General features: G+C 39.1%; 1 protein-coding gene across 3 annotated transcripts in view; it reads left to right on the forward strand.

Annotated features, from left to right (window-relative positions):
• Ube2v2 (ubiquitin conjugating enzyme E2 V2) overlaps nt 1–19,675 on the forward strand; it is a 28,872-nt gene that overhangs the window by 2,476 nt on the left and 6,721 nt on the right. For all 3 annotated transcript variants that reach the window (XM_028778261.1, XM_028778262.1, XM_028778264.1), the window contains 2 exons: nt 9,295–9,443; nt 17,190–17,315. In XM_028778261.1, coding sequence (XP_028634094.1) covers nt 9,295–9,443; nt 17,190–17,315 — 275 coding nt within the window. The remainder of the gene's footprint in view (nt 1–9,294; nt 9,444–17,189; nt 17,316–19,675) is intronic.

Consider the following 19,675-nt stretch of genomic DNA (forward strand, 5'->3'; position numbering starts at 1 on the left):
TTGAGGTAGGACTGTGAGTTGTGTGTTCTGTGGTAGTGCATTCCTATGATGCCAGCTTTGAGGTAGGACTGTGAGTTGTGTGTTCTGTGGTAGTGCATTCCTATGATCCCAGCTTTGAGGTAGGACTGTGAGTTGTGTGTTCTGTGGTATTGAGTTCCTATGACCCCAGCTTTGAGGTAGGACTGTGAGTTGCTGATGAGCCTGGGCTACATAAGGTTAGTTTAAGTTAGGTAGTAATGTTCTGTCTCAAAAGTAAACAAAAACTGAACACTTTTTTGTTTGTAATAGTTTTAGATTTACAGAATAATCATGAAGATGGTGTGCATTCAGTTCTCTTCCTTTGATTGCTTAGTGTGACACATTTGTCAAAATTAATGACCTAATATGTCAACATGTTTGCTATATATTTTTAGTTTTTAATTTAGGCCCCCTTTTGATATTAAGAGCTCTTTTTAGGTACTGCATTACATTGTAACATAACAGTGAAAAAAGTTCACTTAGATTGTATTATTGTTCGATGGGACTGTAGTTTCTTTGAATGCAGATAAATGGGAGGCTTAGGAAAAAAATGAGATTTTTCTCCCCTTTTCGTGGGTCTGTGTAAGGTTAGGAAACAACCAAAGAAAAATAATTACCCTTTTCAGAAGTGGTCAGAGTTGTGTTAGAAAGACTAGTGTCAGGGCTGGAGATGGCTCAGTGGTTAAGAACACTGGCTGCTCTTCCAGAGGTCTTGAGTTCAATTCCCAGCAACTACAAGGTGGCTTGCAACTATCTGTTATGGAATCCAATGTTCTCTTCTGGTGTGTCTGAAGACGGTGACAGTGTACTCACATATGTAAAATAAATAATCTTTAAAAAAAAGATGTATAGAAAGACTAGCGTGGTAGTATTCTGATTTTCCCTGCTCTAGACTGCTATGCTCTGTAGGCCTGCCACTTAGTTACCAGTTCTTGTTTTTTAATGTGTATATATGCCAGTGCTCACAAGCAGTCCTGGAGGACAGTGCCTTGAGCCTCAGAACTAAATGGTGAAAAAGTTGAGCTTCAGTGTATTTTCTTCCTCAAACTTTCACTGTTGGCTTAGTAGATTTTGTTGTTATTGTCCTTGATATACATATATATGTTCTTGGTAACTTCTTGATACTGTGAACAAATAATACAGCCTCATCATACAGACAGTCCTTTCTCTACAGAGTAGTTTAGGGAAGTAAAAATGGCTATGAAACTTGTTCAAAACAATTAGTAAATGAAAAAGTTGCTAGATCTTTGAAAATGTCAAGACATTAAAATCCCTGGATGACTACAAAGGTGAAAAAAATAGTAAAATTAATAATTGGCATAACAAACATAGTAAGGACATTACAGTTTCTTTTTTCTTTTCTGTGTTTTTTTTTTTTTTTTTCAAAACAGGTTCTCAGTATGTAATTTTGGCTGTCCTGGATCTCACCGAGATCCACCTGCCTCTGCTTGTGGAGGGATTACCACCACTCCCAGTTAGTTTTATTTTTTGATAAAGCATTTGCCGGATGTCCTTTGAATCCAACTCTCTTCTAGTTAAGTTAGGATACAGAACAAGGAGCTTCCTTTTTTACGATGTGGTGAGCAGGTGACTCTTTTGGAGGTTTCCTAGGAAACCTCCAAAATATTCTCATTTTACGCTATTCTGCCTAGTATTGTGCCTAGTGCTATGTCCCAGCACAAATTTCTTTTTAATTTGGTACAGGGTACCCCTAAGTTGCCTAACCATTCCTTGAACTTATGAGTCTCCTGCCTAAGCCTTCCAGATAGCAGAGGTTACAGGTCTGTAGCATCAGGCCTATGTGAAGTTGTTCTTTCCTTACAACCATGTTTTCCATTTGAGTAGGTGAAGTTGCCAGGAAGTGGAGGTGGAGAATCTGGAGCTCAAGATCATCCTTTGCTACATAGTTTTGTTTTTTTTTTTTCTTTTTTTCTCCAGTCTATAAAGTACGTGGGGACCTGAATTAAGATCTCCATAACCCACATAAAGCTGGGGATGGAGGTGTTGTCCATCTGTAACCCAGTGCTTGGCATGGTGTGGGTAAGACAGGTAGATTTTAGAGCTCATTAACCAACCGTACTTACCAATCACTAAGCTCCAAGTTCAGTAGGAAGCACTGTCTCAAAAAAGTGAAGAAGCTGTTGAGGAAGACATTTGATGTAGACCTCTGGCCTTTACATACACACATGTACTCTATGTAATGATAGCACAGTAGAGTAGCATAAGTTTGGGTTCGTTGGGGTTGATGTGCTTACAGAAACCCATGCAGATGGGAACCATTCATAGCAAGGGCTACATAACTATGGAAACATTCACTTAGTAATTAGTTTGGGAACTATTTAACATAAAACTTACAGGTAGATGGAAAATATGTTGACTAGAATAATAAGATTTGTTGTTTGAGAACTACTGTGAAGTAAATCTGAACTATGTGGAAGATGAGCTGTTAGGACTAGGTTTGGGAGTGGTGTATTGCTTACAGAGTGTAGTTTATTTGTGTGAGAATAAATGTTATTTTCAGTTTAAGTTGGAACTTAGCAAATATTCAGACTGTAGAAGAGTAATTTTTTCGTCATCCATAAGGTTTTTATACATGTTGAAATAATAGTTGTAATAGACAGTATAATACAGATCTGTCTTTTAAGCCAACTTGAGATGTAAACTATTTAAGTCTATGTAATAAGTACAGTTTACTGGAGTTTGGTATATTTAGAGGTGTGTGAAGTAGAATAAGGTTAAAAGAAAAAGGCCAGTCAGATGCTGATTTATTGATTTATTTAGTGCTTTAACTTAAGCACTGCTTGTACTGGTTATTTATCAGTCATGACTTGTTGCTACCTGAAACAATGGGTCATTGCCCTTAACAGTTTGCTGACTGCCACATCACCTTCTGTAAAACCTCACTTGCTTTCTCATTCTACCCTGTGGTTGAGCATAAGATAAAATGCAAACTGGTCCTGAGACTGACGCCTTTCAGGAGCTGTCCTGACTCTGGTCCATTGCTGAAATCTCTTCCACTCTCACTGGTGTCAGAGGGCTTTTTCCAGGACATGTTCCCAACGTGTACCGTTTCTTAGGAAGTAATTCTAAACACACTAGCACTGTCCTATTTCCCCCAGTATCTAGAAGCTTCCAGATTTCTTTCTGTCCTAGTAGATTTGCCTCTTTTTGTCTTTTCATGTGTGTGAAATCATGTTCTTGTTTATGTTCTTTTTTTATGGTCTTTATATTCACCTTGTTCCCTCTGTTAGGGCTTGAATATGACTACCCTTGTCAAAGGCTCATGTGTTAAAGGCTTGATGGTTGTTTGGTAGATCCAGTCGTTGAGAGTTGATTGACTTTGATGTAATCAATGGGTTAATCCATTGATGTATTCATAATTTGACTACATTTGGGGAGGGGTGGAAAGTAGGAGATAGAACCCTATTAAGGTCTTCTTGTGTGTGGCCCTTTTCTCTCTGGTTTTGTGCTTCCTGACAGCTGTGAGGTAAGCAGTTTTTCTCTACCCACAGGTCTAAAACAATTGGGGACACCTGAGGAAAGACTGTAATTCCTGAAATTACCCTTAGGTTGTTGAAGTGGTTTGTTACAGTGATGGGAAAGTTTATACTTTGTGTAATGTATTGAATGTACACTGTGTTACAGTGTACATAAATACTTTTATACTGTTTTGTGGTTAAAGAAATGTGGTATATCTTTACCACAGATTTTTTTTTTTTTTTTTGTCCATTCACCTGTTGATGGACATCAACTTTTTAAAATTGGCTACTATTTAAAATTTATTTCGGCTATTGGGAATACGGCTGTTGTGAACATTTGTACCTGCTCTAAAATGTGCTTTTTTAAAAGGTAGACACCTAGAAGTGGAATTGCTGGGGAATAGTGATGACTTAACTGTTGGAGGAGCTGCTGCTGTGCTCTTGCGGAGGGAGCTGGTTTTATAGTCTTAGCAGTAGTGCCTGATGGTCCTACTTTCTCCACATGCTCACCAGTACTTCCTGATTTTTGGTTTTAGTCATTCTGTGCATAGGATACATAGGATCTTACTGCTTTGTTTGAGATTCAAGGTCTGATCATTTATTTCTTAAAGACTCATTTAACTGAGCTCCGACTTAGAAGACAGTAGTCAGGATAGCCTATGTCTCTTGGCAGTCTGTTCCTGGAGCTTTCCTTTGGCTTCCTTAATCTCTTTGCCAAAAGTTTAGCATATTATTATTTTTATCAGTGCATTATTTTTTCAGAGCTGTGTGTCAACGTGTGTGTTGTAGGACATGTGGAGTAACCTTGGGTGCTTTGCTCCTGGCTGCTTATTTTCTTTGTTTGCAGGCTTCCTAACAATGTATTGGTAAGCATTGTCTTTTTTACAGAGACTGGAAAGTTTTCAGTTCTGCTAGCTCTTTTGGGCCCCACCTAAGGCATAGTAATATCTGTCAGTCCAGGAATCAATATCTGTCTCACCAAACTCTCCAAGATAACCAAGTTGAGAACACTCTGATTGGTGTCCACACTGCATCTGTGAACAGACTTGTGCTTCCTCTCTCCAGTTCCCCTTGATCTAGGACAGGCATGCTCCTTACTCGTCAGCAGGCACATTCTGCTGTTGGTCAGGACATCTTGGTTCATGGGGAAACCAAATCACTCCTACTACTGATTTGGACTAAATAACCCTTTCTTTGACTCTTCACCTAGAGCGTTAGACTTAGACGCTACTTCTGTGATTGTGGGCCTCTCAGAGTATAAACTTTGTATTCATTCATTATTCTCTTTAATGAGTTTCTGACCTTGGGTGGTGGGGAAGGGGATACTCATTTTCTTCTTAACAAAGCTGATCACTTAGGAGGCACAATTAAACAAGCCTTACTGTGGTTTTGATTGCCATTTCCCTGATGCCTAGTGATGCTGAGTATCCTTTTGTATGTTAGCCATCTATATGGTTCCTTGAGAAGATTCTATGTCCAACAATTTTTGTTTTCATTTTTAATTCTAAATTTTAAAGCAGGGTGTCATTTAGTTTAAGCTTGAATTTACTATGCATCCAAACCTGGCTTTGAAAAAACTGTGTGTGTGTGTCTGTGTCTGTGTGTGTGTGTTTGTGTGTCTGTGTGTATTTCAAAGAGGAAAGGGTTTTTCTTTATAGCCCTGGCTGTCCTGGAACTCACTCTATAGGCCAGGCTGGCCTTGAACTCGGAACTTCTCCCTGGGTTAAAGGCATTGCCCAGCTGAAACATTTTTAAACATTTATTTATTTATTTATTTATTTATTTATTTATTATTTGAAGGAATAGCTGTTTATTTTGTTTCAAATAATCTCTTGATTATGGAAGTTAACTACAACTTCCTGGATTATGTAGAAGAGCAGTTTATAACCAGTCAGTAGTCTTTGTTAGAAGACCACACATCTATATCTTATAAAGGATGTATAATTCCTAATCTTACTGAGAAATTAGAACTAGGAGAAGCCAGAGTGACCATTTTACTTGCCTGTACCCCTACTTTATTCTAAGGAAAGTGAGCCTTCATAGTTCTGCAATAAACACCGTTGGGTGCTTTATTGGAGCATGCTGAGCTTCTGCTGTGCTCTTCCTTGAGCTTGTCTGTCTCACATGTAGAGCATATACAGACAATTTGGAGCATTATATTTGAATAAACCTACTATCTGATTTTGTCATTGAGTTTTAAGATCTTAGGGAGAAGCATTTTATCTCAGTGTTCAGTCTCAGCCACACTTGGTATAGGTTGGTGCACAAATATTGAGAGAAGAAAAAAAGCATTTGCTGTAAGTTCAACAGGTTTGTAACTAGGTACCTATTTTATTGTCATTGTTTCCTGTGGTATTGGCTCTATGTCAGTGACTGAACCAGAAAATAAGTTGCTCAAGTACAGTCTTACATGGTGATATTTCACTGCTTTAATTTGCCATTCTGAAGCAAAAGAATCTTAAAGGTTTGTGATGTCCAAATTCATTAATGTAACAGAGGCTTATTCCCTCTTTATCTAGTGGTATCAATATATAACAAATAGATTTGTGAATGAGTAATCTATGTATTTTAGAGTGCTGTAGATAGAGATGGTCAGAATCCTTGTGACTGTCATAAATAGTAACATTTGTGTGATTAGGTCTTTTTTTAAAATTGTTTTATCTATTTATATTCCAAATTTGCTCCCCTTCCCAGTCTCCCCTCTAAGTTCTTCACTCCCCTTTGCCTCTGAGAGGGTGCTCCCCTAATTCCTCCTCGCCTCCCTTCCCTGGGGCATCAAGTCTCTACAGGAATAGGTGCAGTTCGATGAAGTCTTTACCTTTTTTTTTTTTTTTTTTTTTTTGGTTTTTTGGTTTTTTGAGACAGGGTTTCTCTGTGTAGCCCTGGCTGTCCTGGAACTCACTCTGTAGACCAGGCTGGCCTCGAACTCAGAAATCTGCCTGCCTCTAGGGCCTCCCAAGTGCTGGGATTAAAGGCGTGTGCCAACACTGCCTGGCGTGATTAAGTCTTAATACATTGTCTATATCATAGTGTAATGTACTTTGTAAGTCATCTAAGTTGGAGGTCCTTTGACTTGTGGTTGAAGTTATGGTTCAGATGCTTCAAATGTTCAAAGTCTGATTTGAATTTTGATTTTTCATTTTGTCTAATTCAATTCTAAGTCACATTTTAGTGTCTGGCATTTGTCTTAGAGCTGATTGTACTTTATGTGGACTCTTATGTAATTGATGCCATTTTAGATTTATAAAGATTAATAAACATACTAAGAGGTACTCTTGGAGCGAACATGGACTGGAACTTGGCCCCCTGCACATATGTAGCAGGTGTGTAGCTTGGGCTTCATGTGGGCCCCCCCCAACAACTGGAGCAGGGTTTGTCCCTGAATCTGTTGCCTGTCTGACTGTGGGTCCTGTTCCTCTAACTGGGCTGCTTTGTCTGACATCAGTGGGAGAGGATGCATCTAGTCCTGCAGTAACTTGGTACAGGGGTGAGGGGTTGGGGGTAGGGAATGGGGCCTGGGGTGCTGGTGTTGATACTCAGAGGGGTGTTCCACCTTCTCAGAGGAAGGAAAGGGAAGAATGAGGGGAGGATCTGCAAGACGGGGTACTGAGAGGAGGTGGGGCTGATATTGTGTTGTAAAGTGAATAAATAAAATTTAAAAAGGTACTCTTTGGGGTAAATGTGTTAGGAATATATTAGATTTAAAATACTGTATTAAAAAATGTTTCTCTTCTCATCTGTGAGTGAAACATGTTATAATTCCAGTTCCAGTCCATGCTCGCTCCAAAGAGTACCTCTTAGTTATAATGAGTTCCAGGCTAAGGTATATTTTAAATATTAGATATGTCTTTTTTTTTTATTTTTTGGTTTTTCGAGACAGGGTTTCTCTGTATAGCCCTGGCTGTCCTGGAACTCACACTGTAGACCAGGCTGGCCTCCAACTCAGAAATCTGCCTTCTTCTTCCTCCCAAGTGCTGGGATTAAAGGCGTGCGCCACCACTGCCTGGCTAGATATGTCTTTAAAATACTTATTTTGGAAACTAAAGTTAAAAAACTGTTCAAGTGAGTCTTCATTTTATCAAGACAATCTGACTTGCTGTTTATTTTCTGTGAATTAATGTGAATAAAAATTTACTGTTAAACTAGTATTTGTAGAAATTGTATCTATAGATGATGTCTATAATTTAATTGCAAAGTTTTTGTTTTTTTAACAGGGCTGAGAGCATAGCTTAGTAGTAGAGTGGTTGGGGTGCTTGAGGCCCTAGGTAGTGGTTGAGTGATGGAGATTGTCTGGCTGTACAGCTCATTTGATCGTGGTCAGGAGGCCTCAGTATTCTAGAAAAGTTGCATTTCTAAAATTGAATGAAATTCTCATAAAAAATTATTGGTGTGTGTATATTCATGTATATCATTTGCTAGGTGAACTGTCTGGTTTTGCCATTAATTATATGTTCTTGGCTAAGAACCTTAGCTATGGGAGAATGTTCATTTTATAATTTCCACATGATTAATACATGTAATTTATATATGTGCTCAATACTGTTGGTTATGTTTGACACAATGCTTTTTAAATTTATTTTATGTATATAAGTACACTGTTGCTGTCTTCAGACCCACCAGAAGAGGGAATTGGATCCCATTACAGATGGTTGTGAGCCACCATGTGGTTGCTGGGAATTGAACTCAGGGCCTCTGGAAGAGCAGTCAGTGCTCTTAGCCTCTGAGCCAACTCTCCAGCCCTGACACAATGCTTTTTAGTGGCATTTTCATTAAAAAAAAATGTGTATATCATATATATGTATACACACAGTATATGTATGTATACACACACACGCACACATACACATGCGCACACACACATATATTTTTTCAAGACAGAATTTCTCTAAGTAGACTAGGCTGGCTTCCAACTCATAGATCCACCTGCCTCTGCCTCTGCCTCCTGACTGCTGGGATTAAAGACACCACAGTCCAGCTAAAATTACATATAATTTTCAACAGTATATTTTGATCATGTTCTTCTCCCTAAACCCTCCCCATATTCCCCCATCCCCCAACTGTTGTCATATTCTCTCCTTCTTTGTCTCTCTTTCTCTCTCTGTCAAAAAGCAAAATCGAAAAACTAAAAAAAAAAAACAAGACAAAAAGTAGCAGTAACAAAAACCCCATCCACACACAAAAATGGAGCCTGTGCTGTGTTGGCCTATACTCCTGGGCATGGGGTCTACTCTGGAGTGTGATTGATACATCCAGTGATATTCAGTAGAGAAAACTGGCATGTAGGAACGCACAGAAGACTGGCAACAAGTACAAGACCTGTTTAGGTTCAAACCAGACAAAATCCCAGCATTGAGAAGGGGAAGTGAAGCCGGGCAGTGGTGGCGCACGCCTTTAATCCCAGCACTTGGGAGGCAGAGGCAGGCAGATTTCTGAGTTCGAAGCCAGCCTGGTCTACAGAGTGAGTTCCAGGACACCCAGGGCTCCACAGAGAAACCCTGTCTCGAAAAACAAAAACAAGAAAAAAAATAATAATAAAAACAAGGAAAAAAAGAGAAGGGGAAGTGAACACAGTGTCCTACCTATCGAAGAAGCTGTTTACAGTTGACACCTGCTGACATTTTCTTTTTGAGGGATCATTACTGAGTCAGATATTTCCTGAGGCACAATTCTTATTTGAGGGAAGTTTGCCTTTGGGTGAAATAATGTGTGAAAGCTAATCTATAAAAGGCTTAATTTAAACGTGCATATCTTAATAATTACGAGTTTTTTATATTGACATTGACATTCTTTTGTATAGGAGTTAAAGTTCCTCGTAATTTTCGCTTGTTGGAAGAACTTGAAGAAGGACAAAAAGGAGTAGGTGATGGTACGGTTAGCTGGGGCCTTGAAGATGATGAAGACATGACACTTACAAGGTGGACAGGCATGATTATTGGGCCACCAAGGGTCAGTGCTATAAAGTATACATGTTTCATGTTAATATTTGTTGTTTATTTTGAGTGAACATTTAATTTTATTGTTACTAAAAGCAACTATGATAACTTTTGACAGGAAGAATTCCTTCATTTTTATATATTGTATGTACATTTATTTATTGACGCCTCCTGTTGGAAGAGCATATGCTTCATTATCAAGAGGACTGGGGTAGAGTGGCATGGTGGTTGTCCCCAAACTGTTCGTGTTTTAGTAAAGAAGAAAAAACAATTCAAGTGCTAGATTCTAATATGGCTGAGCAAGTTGACCATATGTCTCCTACCTGGATTACATTTAGGAAAGCTGAACATAGGAGTTACCTTTGGAGTGGGCCATCCTACCAGGACTACTGACTGGTAGGATTTTCAAAGGTGAAGATGGACATAGAAAACATTCCATATCAGAGCGGAAGAAGAGTGTGGAAGTGGAGGGGTTACCTGGGGGAGTGTGTTGTGAGTCACCTGCTCTTATGTGACTGAGGATCTCGAAATTGACATGCAGCGATTACACATTGCTGTGCCCTCTAACGTTGAACAGGCCTGGGATACTTAGTAGTGCCCTAGTTTATAAACTATAGTAGCAAGTAAGACACTTCTAGAGGTACAACATATGAAACCAGTACACATACAACATGGGGTTTTTAGCAACAACAAAATAACTAGGATTGGTCCCCCCCACCCTTTTTTTTGAGTGTTTCTGTGTTGCCCTGGCTGTCCTAGAACTCACTGTAGACCTGGCTGCCCTTCAACTCACAGAGATATGTCTACCTCTGCCTCCTGAGTGCTGGGATTAAAGGCGTGCACCACCACCGACTGGCTAAGATTCTTAAATATTTTCTAGTATTGCTGTTGATCTTTTGTGGATTTGTTCTTACATCTTTCTCAGGTTTGTGTGAAGGTTTTTTTATGTATTTCTTTTTCCTATATGGAAAAACTTTTTTCTACTGTGCATTTATGCAATGGTCTTATACCGTGCATTGAAATAGACATTTTTTAATGTTTGTGACTTGTGGCAGCTTCGAAAAATATAAATTTGAAAGATTTGTTTCCTTGTTATTGTGATAGTTGGGATTGAACCTAAGGCATTGTGTATAACAGACAAGGTTTCTACTACTGAGCTGCATCCTCAGACTTTGGCTTTTACCCTGAGACACAATCTCTGAATCCTCCAGGCTAGCTGTGAACTCACAGGCTAGGCAGACTTTGTACTTTAATCATGCTAGTTTAGATTTCTGAGTAGTTTAGGATTATTGTCTCTGCCATGGGGTCCAATTTTTCTTTCTTACTTTCTGATGGAAGAGTTTTACCTGTTCTGTTCCAGTAGAATTTAGATTTTTTTTCTGGTTATTAAAAAAAGTCTCATCTAGGAGTGATAGATGAGTAGGTATGCTTTATGTTATTTGCTGGAGTTCCCTTTGGAGTCCTTTTAGATCAGGTCCTCTAAGAGGCCACAGTTCTCAGACTTCATGTACACTCTTAAAAGTCTTCCTCGGACCTTTCCTGCTCTGATTCTTCCATAAGACATTTGAGAAAGCAAATATAAGATTGATGGTTAAATGTTGCAGTAATTATTTAAAAACGGACTCAAGTCAAGCCGACTATCTAAGCTGTGGAGGCTCTGTCTAGCTCAGCCACTATGCTCCATGGCCAGTGGCCATGTGTGTGCAGCAGCTAGAAACAGCCAGCCAGAAGCACCAGCCCTGCCACCCACAAGACGTCAGTGTGGGAGATGGCTCTGCCAATCTTCCACGCTGCCTCTGGAAGGCTGGGCATTGCCCAGACCATCCTGCCATCCACGTGGGCCCCGGTAGAAAAATGAGACTCTAATGCTTAAGGATTAATCAAATGCTTTATATGTTTGGTAAAGCTCAATAACAATATGCCCATACAAAGAGAATTGTTTCCTAATTAGCTAACCTAAATAAAGTAGTTACCCTCACTGCTCTCCATACCTGCATGGATTTCCATCCTCCTACATCTCTGCTCTCTCTTTCCTACTAGCTCCTCCTCTTTTTTTTCCTCTTCTTCTCCTAACTCCTCCCACCTTAGCTCCTCCTACATATCACCCTTTCTGTTGAAAAAAAAACTCTCTCAAAATACAATACACCAATTTGTATCAGTAAGGTACAAGATAGACCTAATACCCAGACTAAACAGAACCTCTGTCATTTCTCCTAACTAAAAGACTTAGTTCTGAACCTGTTTTTTTTTTCTTGGCTTTAGAATGAATGTCAGCTGAAAACCATCCTCTCAAAGTAAAGAGCCTTGGTTGGCTGTGAGACTATAAGTCTTCAACTCCATCAGAAATCCAGAATGACTGAATTAACTGAAGATATGGGAAGCACAAACTGTGGCTTCTAAAACTTAGCCAATTTATAGAGACTGCTGAACACCTGGACAGTCCCTATACTACAAAACGTTGGAGCATCTGATCTTCAGCCTTCTGGCCTAGGATCATCTGACAGACCTAGTGATGCAGAATTATTAAGAGCTAATTACTCTGTCTTGGCAGACATAATCAGTCGACTATTCCTCAAGTGTGTCCTTTTCTGGACAGTAATTTGTAGATGAAAAGAGGCAATTCTTGCCTAGTGGCTGTCTCACCACAACTGGAGTAACTCCAAAGATGCTCAATTTCTTCTTAGCATCCAAGACAGGGAAGCTCAGGAGCAGACAGGACTCTAATCAAAATGAACATTAATACAGAAATGTTTTGTAATGTCAGTTCTGTGGACTTCTGACATTTTGAAAACCAATTATCTATGTAAGGCAATCTGGACTGTTGTCTGTTAACTCTTCTCAGCTATTTTTAATTAAAATATAGAAAATACCCTAACAATAAACTCAGAGCCATGAATTTGCTATAGGCCCCTAACTCACAGGCTAACCGTCTCAAATCAGTTAAAAAAAGTTAAAGAAGGACTGAGTCTAAGCCTTATATTCCTAAATGTGTTATATAGGTACAATGCCTACGAGAGTAACAATATTAATCTCACTTTTAAGAAACACATATCAATGAAAACCTTAAATTTGAAATCAAAGTAAATTTTGTACCATTTAAGAAATTATAATTTCAGCTTATTAGCAGTTATACAGATTTCTGCCTGTAGGTTATGGCTATGCAATAAATCCTAGCTATTCCTCCCTGTTCCAATAAAACCATTACTTTTCCCTAGAAGGACAGCCCAATATTAACCACCTCAGTCCCCAAGCCTAGGGAATAGGGGTGCCGACTCTTCATTAACTTCTTCAAGCTGATTACGAGTGATGAGATATTAGAAGAGGGGCAGGGGAAGAGTAAATTGATACGCTTCTCACGTCTGTGTCTTCACTGCATTCAGTCGAGATTTCAGGACATCAGAGGTTCGAGCAGGTCTGCTCAGCTTGCTTGATGAGTAGATCCACCAAGGCTGTGTATTCTGCAATATACAATTCTCAAAACAAATTTTAGTATTAAGATAATTTTTTGTTTGAATTCTGGAATCTAGTTTTCTGGTAGCCTGCCTCTGTCATGTCTAATCCATATAATTCTGGGAGGTAGAAATATCTTAATCCTCTCTTATGAAAACAGACAGACAAAAGTTTTTCCCCAAACAGCATTTCCTTGAGCCAGTAATCAGAAAAACCATTATCTTGACCTCTTTCCCAGAGGAAAAATATAACCACAAAAATGAAAATCACACCCATCTTGAAAATAAAATCAACTTAATAACTAAAATACTTGTATTTGCCTATTCTTAGGCTTTCCCTATTTTGCCAAGCAGGAAAAGAACCCAGAATTCCCGTGGGGCCCACGTTAGAACCTGAGTCTCCTGTGAGGCAATATAACTTTATATCATCTGAATACATCTGATTTACACTATCTTTCTGTTCGGCCCTCTGCCTAGAACAGTTTTTTATTTGTACCATCTATCTGTTTGCCTCTGTACTCCAGACAGCTTCCACTTTTACACTGTACTCTTTACTCTAGAGCTAGTGACGGTTTTTCCCTATCTTTTTTTTTTTTTTTTTTTTTTTTTGGTTTTTTGAGACAGGGTTTCTCTGTGTAGCCCTGGCTCCCTGGCTGTCCTGGAACTCACTCTGTAGACCAGGCTGGCCTCGAACTCAGAAATCCACCTGCCTCTGCCTCCCAAGTGCTGGGATTAAAGGTTAGTGCCACCACCGCCTGGCAGTTTTTCCCTATCTTAACTAAAGTATTGTATATGCCTATTCTTAGGCTTTCCCTATTTTGCCAAGCAGGAAATGAACCCAGAATTCCCATGGAGCCCATGTTAGACAGAACCCGAGTCTCCTGTGAGTCAATATAACTATATCATCTAAATTGATCTGATTTGCTCTTTGTTCCGAACCGCAGGCGAGATTTCCCACATGAATCAGACAAAGCTGTTTCTAAATCTATCTTAAAAACAAATCATCTCAATTTTAATTCACACTGTACTCTCTACTCTAGAGTCAGCTACTTTCTTCTTTTCCCAACAAAAAGGAACTTGTGTTTCCCCACAGCAGGGGAGTTCAGCTGGAGGTTTTTGTTCAGGGTTCCTGCACTAGGAGTCATGTGACTCCTATCAGCGCCAATCACTCATTCACTTTCTTTAAAAAAAAAAAATACAACTTTTACTCTCAGGTGAATAGACTTAAATTTCTAGTGAATTCGTGCCTGAAATTGGTGCACCACTTTGTTGAAGTAATTAATTAAAAATCGGCCTCTGGTCAGCCTCTGCCTAACTCAGCTGGCATGTTCTGTGGCCAGAGGCCATGTGCATGCTGCAGCTAGAAATGGCCAGCCAGAAACACTAGCCCTGCCACCCACGAGATGCCAATGTGGGAGATGGTTCTGCCAATCTTCCACACTGTCTCCGCAAGGCTGGGCATTGCCCAGACTATCTCGCCATCCACGCGGGCCCGGTACAAAAAATAAGACTCTAATGCTTAAAGATTAATCAAAGGCTTATATATTTGGTAATGATCAGTAACAAGAAACCCATACAATAAGAAGTGTAACCCAATACCCAACCTAGATATACTAACTACCTTTGACTGCTACAGACACCTCCATCTCCTCCCCCTCTCTCTTTCTTTCTTTTTCCTAGCTCCTTCTCTTCTTTTTCCTCCTCTCCTCCTTACTCCTCCTCTTCCTCTCCTAACTCCTCCCACCTTAGCTCCTCCTACAGTTAAAGGACTTTATAACTTGGTATCTGTGATGAAAAACTTTGATTTTTTTCCACTGCCTGTAAACATTATTATAATAGTTTAGCTAAAATAAAAGTGAGTTTTTTTTGTTTTTGTTTGTTTTTTAAACATTCTGGTATATAATGACTTGAAGATTTAAGTCAAAACTTAGTAAAACGTAAATGTGAAATTATTATTTTTAGATTTATTTGTTTCATTTATATAAGAACACCATCTCTATCTTCAGACACACCAGAAGAGGGCATCTGATCCCATTACAGATGGTTGTGACCCACCGAGTGGTTACTGGGAACTCAGGACCTCTGGAAGAGCAGTCAATGCTCTTAACCACTGAGACATCTCCTCAGATCTAAATTTGAAATTATTTAGGTTGGGTTTTTCTCTAGCCAGTGCCCCCAGTAGACTTTGTATCTGATGAATGTGTCTGAGCTTATCAGTAATCTTGCAGGCAGACTCTTAGCAAAGTTTCCAATGGGGAGGTATTGCTACAGCCTCTACTTTATTTCTCATCCATTTGGGTCCGCATTAGGATTCCTAAGCTACTTACATTTCCTGGTGTCATACCCTGTCTTGGCCTTGCCCAGTTGGAGCTAGCTGAAGGCTATTTTTGTAGCTTCTGTCTCCTAGCTCACTGGAACCTCCTTGTGGGACATTACATTAGAGCTGTAGGGGAGGAAGAACACTGCCTTATCTTTTCCTTATGAAGGTTTATGTTTGGGATGTATAATACTCATTTATTTCATTAGAGAGTTACTTGACAAGGTAGGCTTTACAGTGAAGATCCAGAGAATTTTACACTCATTGGTTGAGAGTGTACGATCTGGCATATGCTTGCACAAAGAGAGCCTGACCCTGTAGTATCAAACAGTGTGGAAGAGCATTGAACAAGGCCTGTTAGGTTCTTGTTCTGGCTATAGGATATGAGGGTAATGGCTTATGTTAAGTTATGGCTGCCAGGTTTTATGTCCTGATTCAGAGAAGAGAAGAACTTATTTTTGTTCATTTTGTGTTTGCTTTTTTTGGAGTAGAGTCTTGCTATGTAGCCCAGGCTGGGTTGAGGCTTGGAAGTGGTTCTCTTGCTTCAGCCTCTTTAATGCTTGGATTATAGTCATCCCACCATGTCTCGTGTTTTCTGTTTTTGTTTTTCCTTCCTTTTAAATAATTTGTTTAATTTGATCTCCATTCAAATTGGAGAACCATGAAAGTGATTCTCTCTTGAGAACTGTTTGATTTTACTCATTTTTTTATAGTACCAAATTGCTGGGGATATTGACTGTTTTCTGTTAAATTTGGGTGAATTTTATAGAGCTCTTTGAAAATATTAAAATATTTGTTAACATGCATCAATTTGTTTCATGCATTTCATATTACAGTAGTTTAATATTACAGACCTGAAATCTCCTTGAGAGTAGCTTTTGTTTATCAAAACTGTTTGAGATGACTTATTTTCACCCTAGTTTTATACAGATATCAGTAGATATTAAATTTGCTCCTTTTACTTGTTACGTACTTTTCTGCTTTAGTACTATACTACTAAGTGAACAAAAACTATAATGAGAAAGAAAAGCTAATTATATTATGAGAATAAGGCCTGAATAGTCTTGAAGTGTAAGTTATAGACTTAAAGTTCCTGTTTTATAAAAAAGCCATATTAGCTAAACTCTACTAATTAGAAACAATGTTGGAGCTGGGCAGTGGTGGCGCACACCTTTAGTCCCCGCAGGCGGATTTCTGAGTTTGAAGCCAGCCTGGTCTACAGAGTGAGTTCCAGGACAGCCAGGGCTATACAGAGAAACCCTGTCTCGAAAAACAAAAACAAAACAACAACAACAAAAAACAAAAACAAACAAAAAAAGAAACAGTGTTTGAAAATAATTTGTAAATATACCATGTATATTAATTTAGATGATGAGGCTAATAAATACAGAATTCATTAATTCTGTAAGTAATAGAAAACAGGAAATTGTTTTATTCTTGTAAGATGGCATGCCATGATTTTCCTTTTGCTAGAAATAATTGCCTGCTCATCTCTGAAAAGTGAACCATAATTTTTTTATCCAGCAAACCCATGTGAGAATAAAAAGAAGCATTGTTGTTAGTACTACTGAGATAATAGAAATAAATGAGATTGTTTGAAACAAATGAGATTGTTTTAGAAGGCGAAAACCTTTATGTATGTGTGATACAAGCCATGTATACCTTTTTTGTATGCCCTTTTTAGAAAAGCAAAATCTAAATTTAAGTTGATTTTTCTTTGTGATTTGTTATAGGCACCATGTGTCACAAGAGTAAATTGGATTATTTCAATTTCACTTTGTAGGATTGTTTTAGTTTCATACTATACTTTAAGTATGCTTGGTGCATTTTTTCCTAACTATATAGTTCAAATAGCTTTGTACAAAATTTTTACATAATCACAAGCAGCATAAAGAGTACATTTATACTGTATTTTTCTTTCTTAACAGTTCTTTCTTAAGCAGTATTTTAGCTTTGTCATTATGATTATCCCTTCTTTTCCCTACCCTTCCAGACGAACTATGAAAACAGAATATATAGCCTGAAAGTAGAATGTGGATCTAAATACCCAGAAGCTCCTCCATCAGTTAGATTTGTAACAAAAATTAATATGAATGGAATCAATAATTCCAGTGGAATGGTAAGTTATGATAATGATTTTATTTTTATATAACATATAATATATAGGCTAAAGTTTTAAGTTTTGTTTGTTCAGCTGAACGACTAAAGAAGTTTGTCACTCAGAAGGTAGAGGCAGGGCGATTGGGATTTGAGGCCAGCTTGAGCTGCATAGTTGGCCCTGCCACAAAAAATGATAAAGTTTGTCTTAGGTTGTTTTTCATTGTCTTCCCCTCCTCTCACCCTCTTCAAGATGATGCACTGTAGCCAACTTTACGCTAGCCTTGAATGACCCAATCCTCCTGCTTCAGCCTTCTGAGTGTCAGGAATATAGGCATTAAGCCACCATTAAGCCTATCCTTAAAATCTTCAGCTGTCTACAAGTTATGGTAACACTTTTCTTAGGAGTAATGAAACTTTGAGAGATATCTTGCCAGTTGCCTGCCTGCCTGCGTCTACTTTATTCTTAACATTCATATACATTTACTATATTATTATTAGGTGGTTAACTTATTTAGTTGTAAGAAATTTTCATGTACTGGGGAAATGGTATGTATTACATTTAATTTGTAAGTACTTTTGTTCTATTCTTTTTTTTTTTTTACTTTATTGATGGTGTGGTTTACAGTACAACTGCTTTTAATTTGGTGCTTTGTTTTGAAACAGGACATTATTGTATTGTTCACACTGTTTTTTTTTTTTTAATTTACTTTATGTCCTGATCAATGATACCCCCCCCTCCTCTCCCAGAGTCCCTTCCCCCAATTTCCCTCCTCTTTTCCGGTGAGAGAGTGAAGGCTCCCCCTATCCCCACACATCAGGTTTCTGCTCTTCTACTGAGGCCACACAAGACAACCAAGTTAGCTGAACACATTCCACAGGCAGGCAACAGCTTTAGGGATAGCCATCACATGTTTTTGGGACCCACATGAAGACTAAGCTGCACATCTATTACATATGTGCAGGTTGGGGGGCTAGGCCCAGCCTGTGTATGTTCTTTGGTTCAGTTTCTAAGACTCTCAGGGGTCCAGGTTAGTTGACACTGTTGGTCTTCCTGTGGCATTCCTATCCTTTCCAGGACCCTCAATGCTTCCCCCAACTCTTCCATGAGAGTCCCCAAGCTCTGTCCAATATTTGGTTGTGGATGTCTGCATCTGTTTGAGTCAGGTGCTAGGTGGAGCCTCTCAGAGGACAGTCATACTAGGTTTCTATCTGCAAGTATAACAGAGTGTCATTAATAGTGTCAGGGATTGGTGTTTGCCCATGGGATGGGTCTCTAGTTGGACCAATTATTGCTTGGTCATTCCTTCTGTCTCTGCTCCGTCTTTGTGCCTGTATTTCTTGTAGGCAGGATAAATTTTGAGTAGAAAGTTTTTTCAGTAGGTTGGTGTCCCTATTGCTTCACTGGAGTTTCTGCCTGGTTATAGGAAGTGGCCTCTTCAGGTTCCATATTCCCATTACTATGACTCTCAGCTAAGGTCACCCCCATTGATTCTTGGGAGCCTTCCCTAACTCAGGTCTCTGTTATGTCCTTGAGATCACCTCCTCCATGCCAGCTGCAAATTTCCATTCATTCTCATGGGAATTCTGCCATTTCCTGTCTTTTCCCACACCTGATCCTGAATCCACGTCCCCCATTTCCCTCCCCATTCCCTCTCTCACCCAGCTCCCTCCCTCCGTCTGCCTCTTATGACCATTTTGTTACCCTTCTAAGTGAGATTCAAACTTCCTTGATTGTGCCTTTCTCATTGTTTAATTTCTTTGTGTCTGTGGGGTGTGTACATGGATATCCTAGATTTTATGGCTAATATCCACTTGTAAGTGAGTACATACCATGTTTGTACTTTTGGGTCACCTCATTCAGGATGGAATTCGCAAGTTCCATCCATTTGCCTGCAAAGTTCATGATTTCTTTGTTTTTAATAACTAAATAGTATTCCATTGTGTAGATGTACCACATTTTCTTTATCCATTCTTCAGTTGAGAGACATCTGTGTTGTTTCCAGTTTCTCCTTATGTTCATAGGCTGCTATGAACATAGTTGAGCAAGTGTCTTTTTGGGATGGTGGAGCATCTTTTGGGTATATGCCCAGGAGTAGTATAGCTGGATCTTGAGGTAGAACTATTCCCAGTTTTCTGAGAAACTGTCAAATTGGTTTCTAAAGCGGTTGTCCAAGTTTGCACTCCCACCAGCAATGTTCCACTTGCTCCACGTCTCTGCCAGCATGTGTAGTCATTTGAGTTGTTTCTTTTTGGTTTTTCGAGACTTGGTTTCTCTGTGTAGTCCTGGCTGTCCTGGAACTCACTCTGTAGACCAGGCTGGCCTCAAACTCAGAAATCCGCCTGCCTCTGCCTCCCAAGTGCCGGGATTAAAGGCGTGCC

The sequence above is a fragment of the Grammomys surdaster genome, unplaced genomic scaffold (assembly GCF_004785775.1).
Source record: "Grammomys surdaster isolate TR1022 unplaced genomic scaffold, NIH_TR_1.0 331, whole genome shotgun sequence".
In the NCBI taxonomy this organism is placed as follows: domain Eukaryota; kingdom Metazoa; phylum Chordata; class Mammalia; order Rodentia; family Muridae; genus Grammomys; species Grammomys surdaster.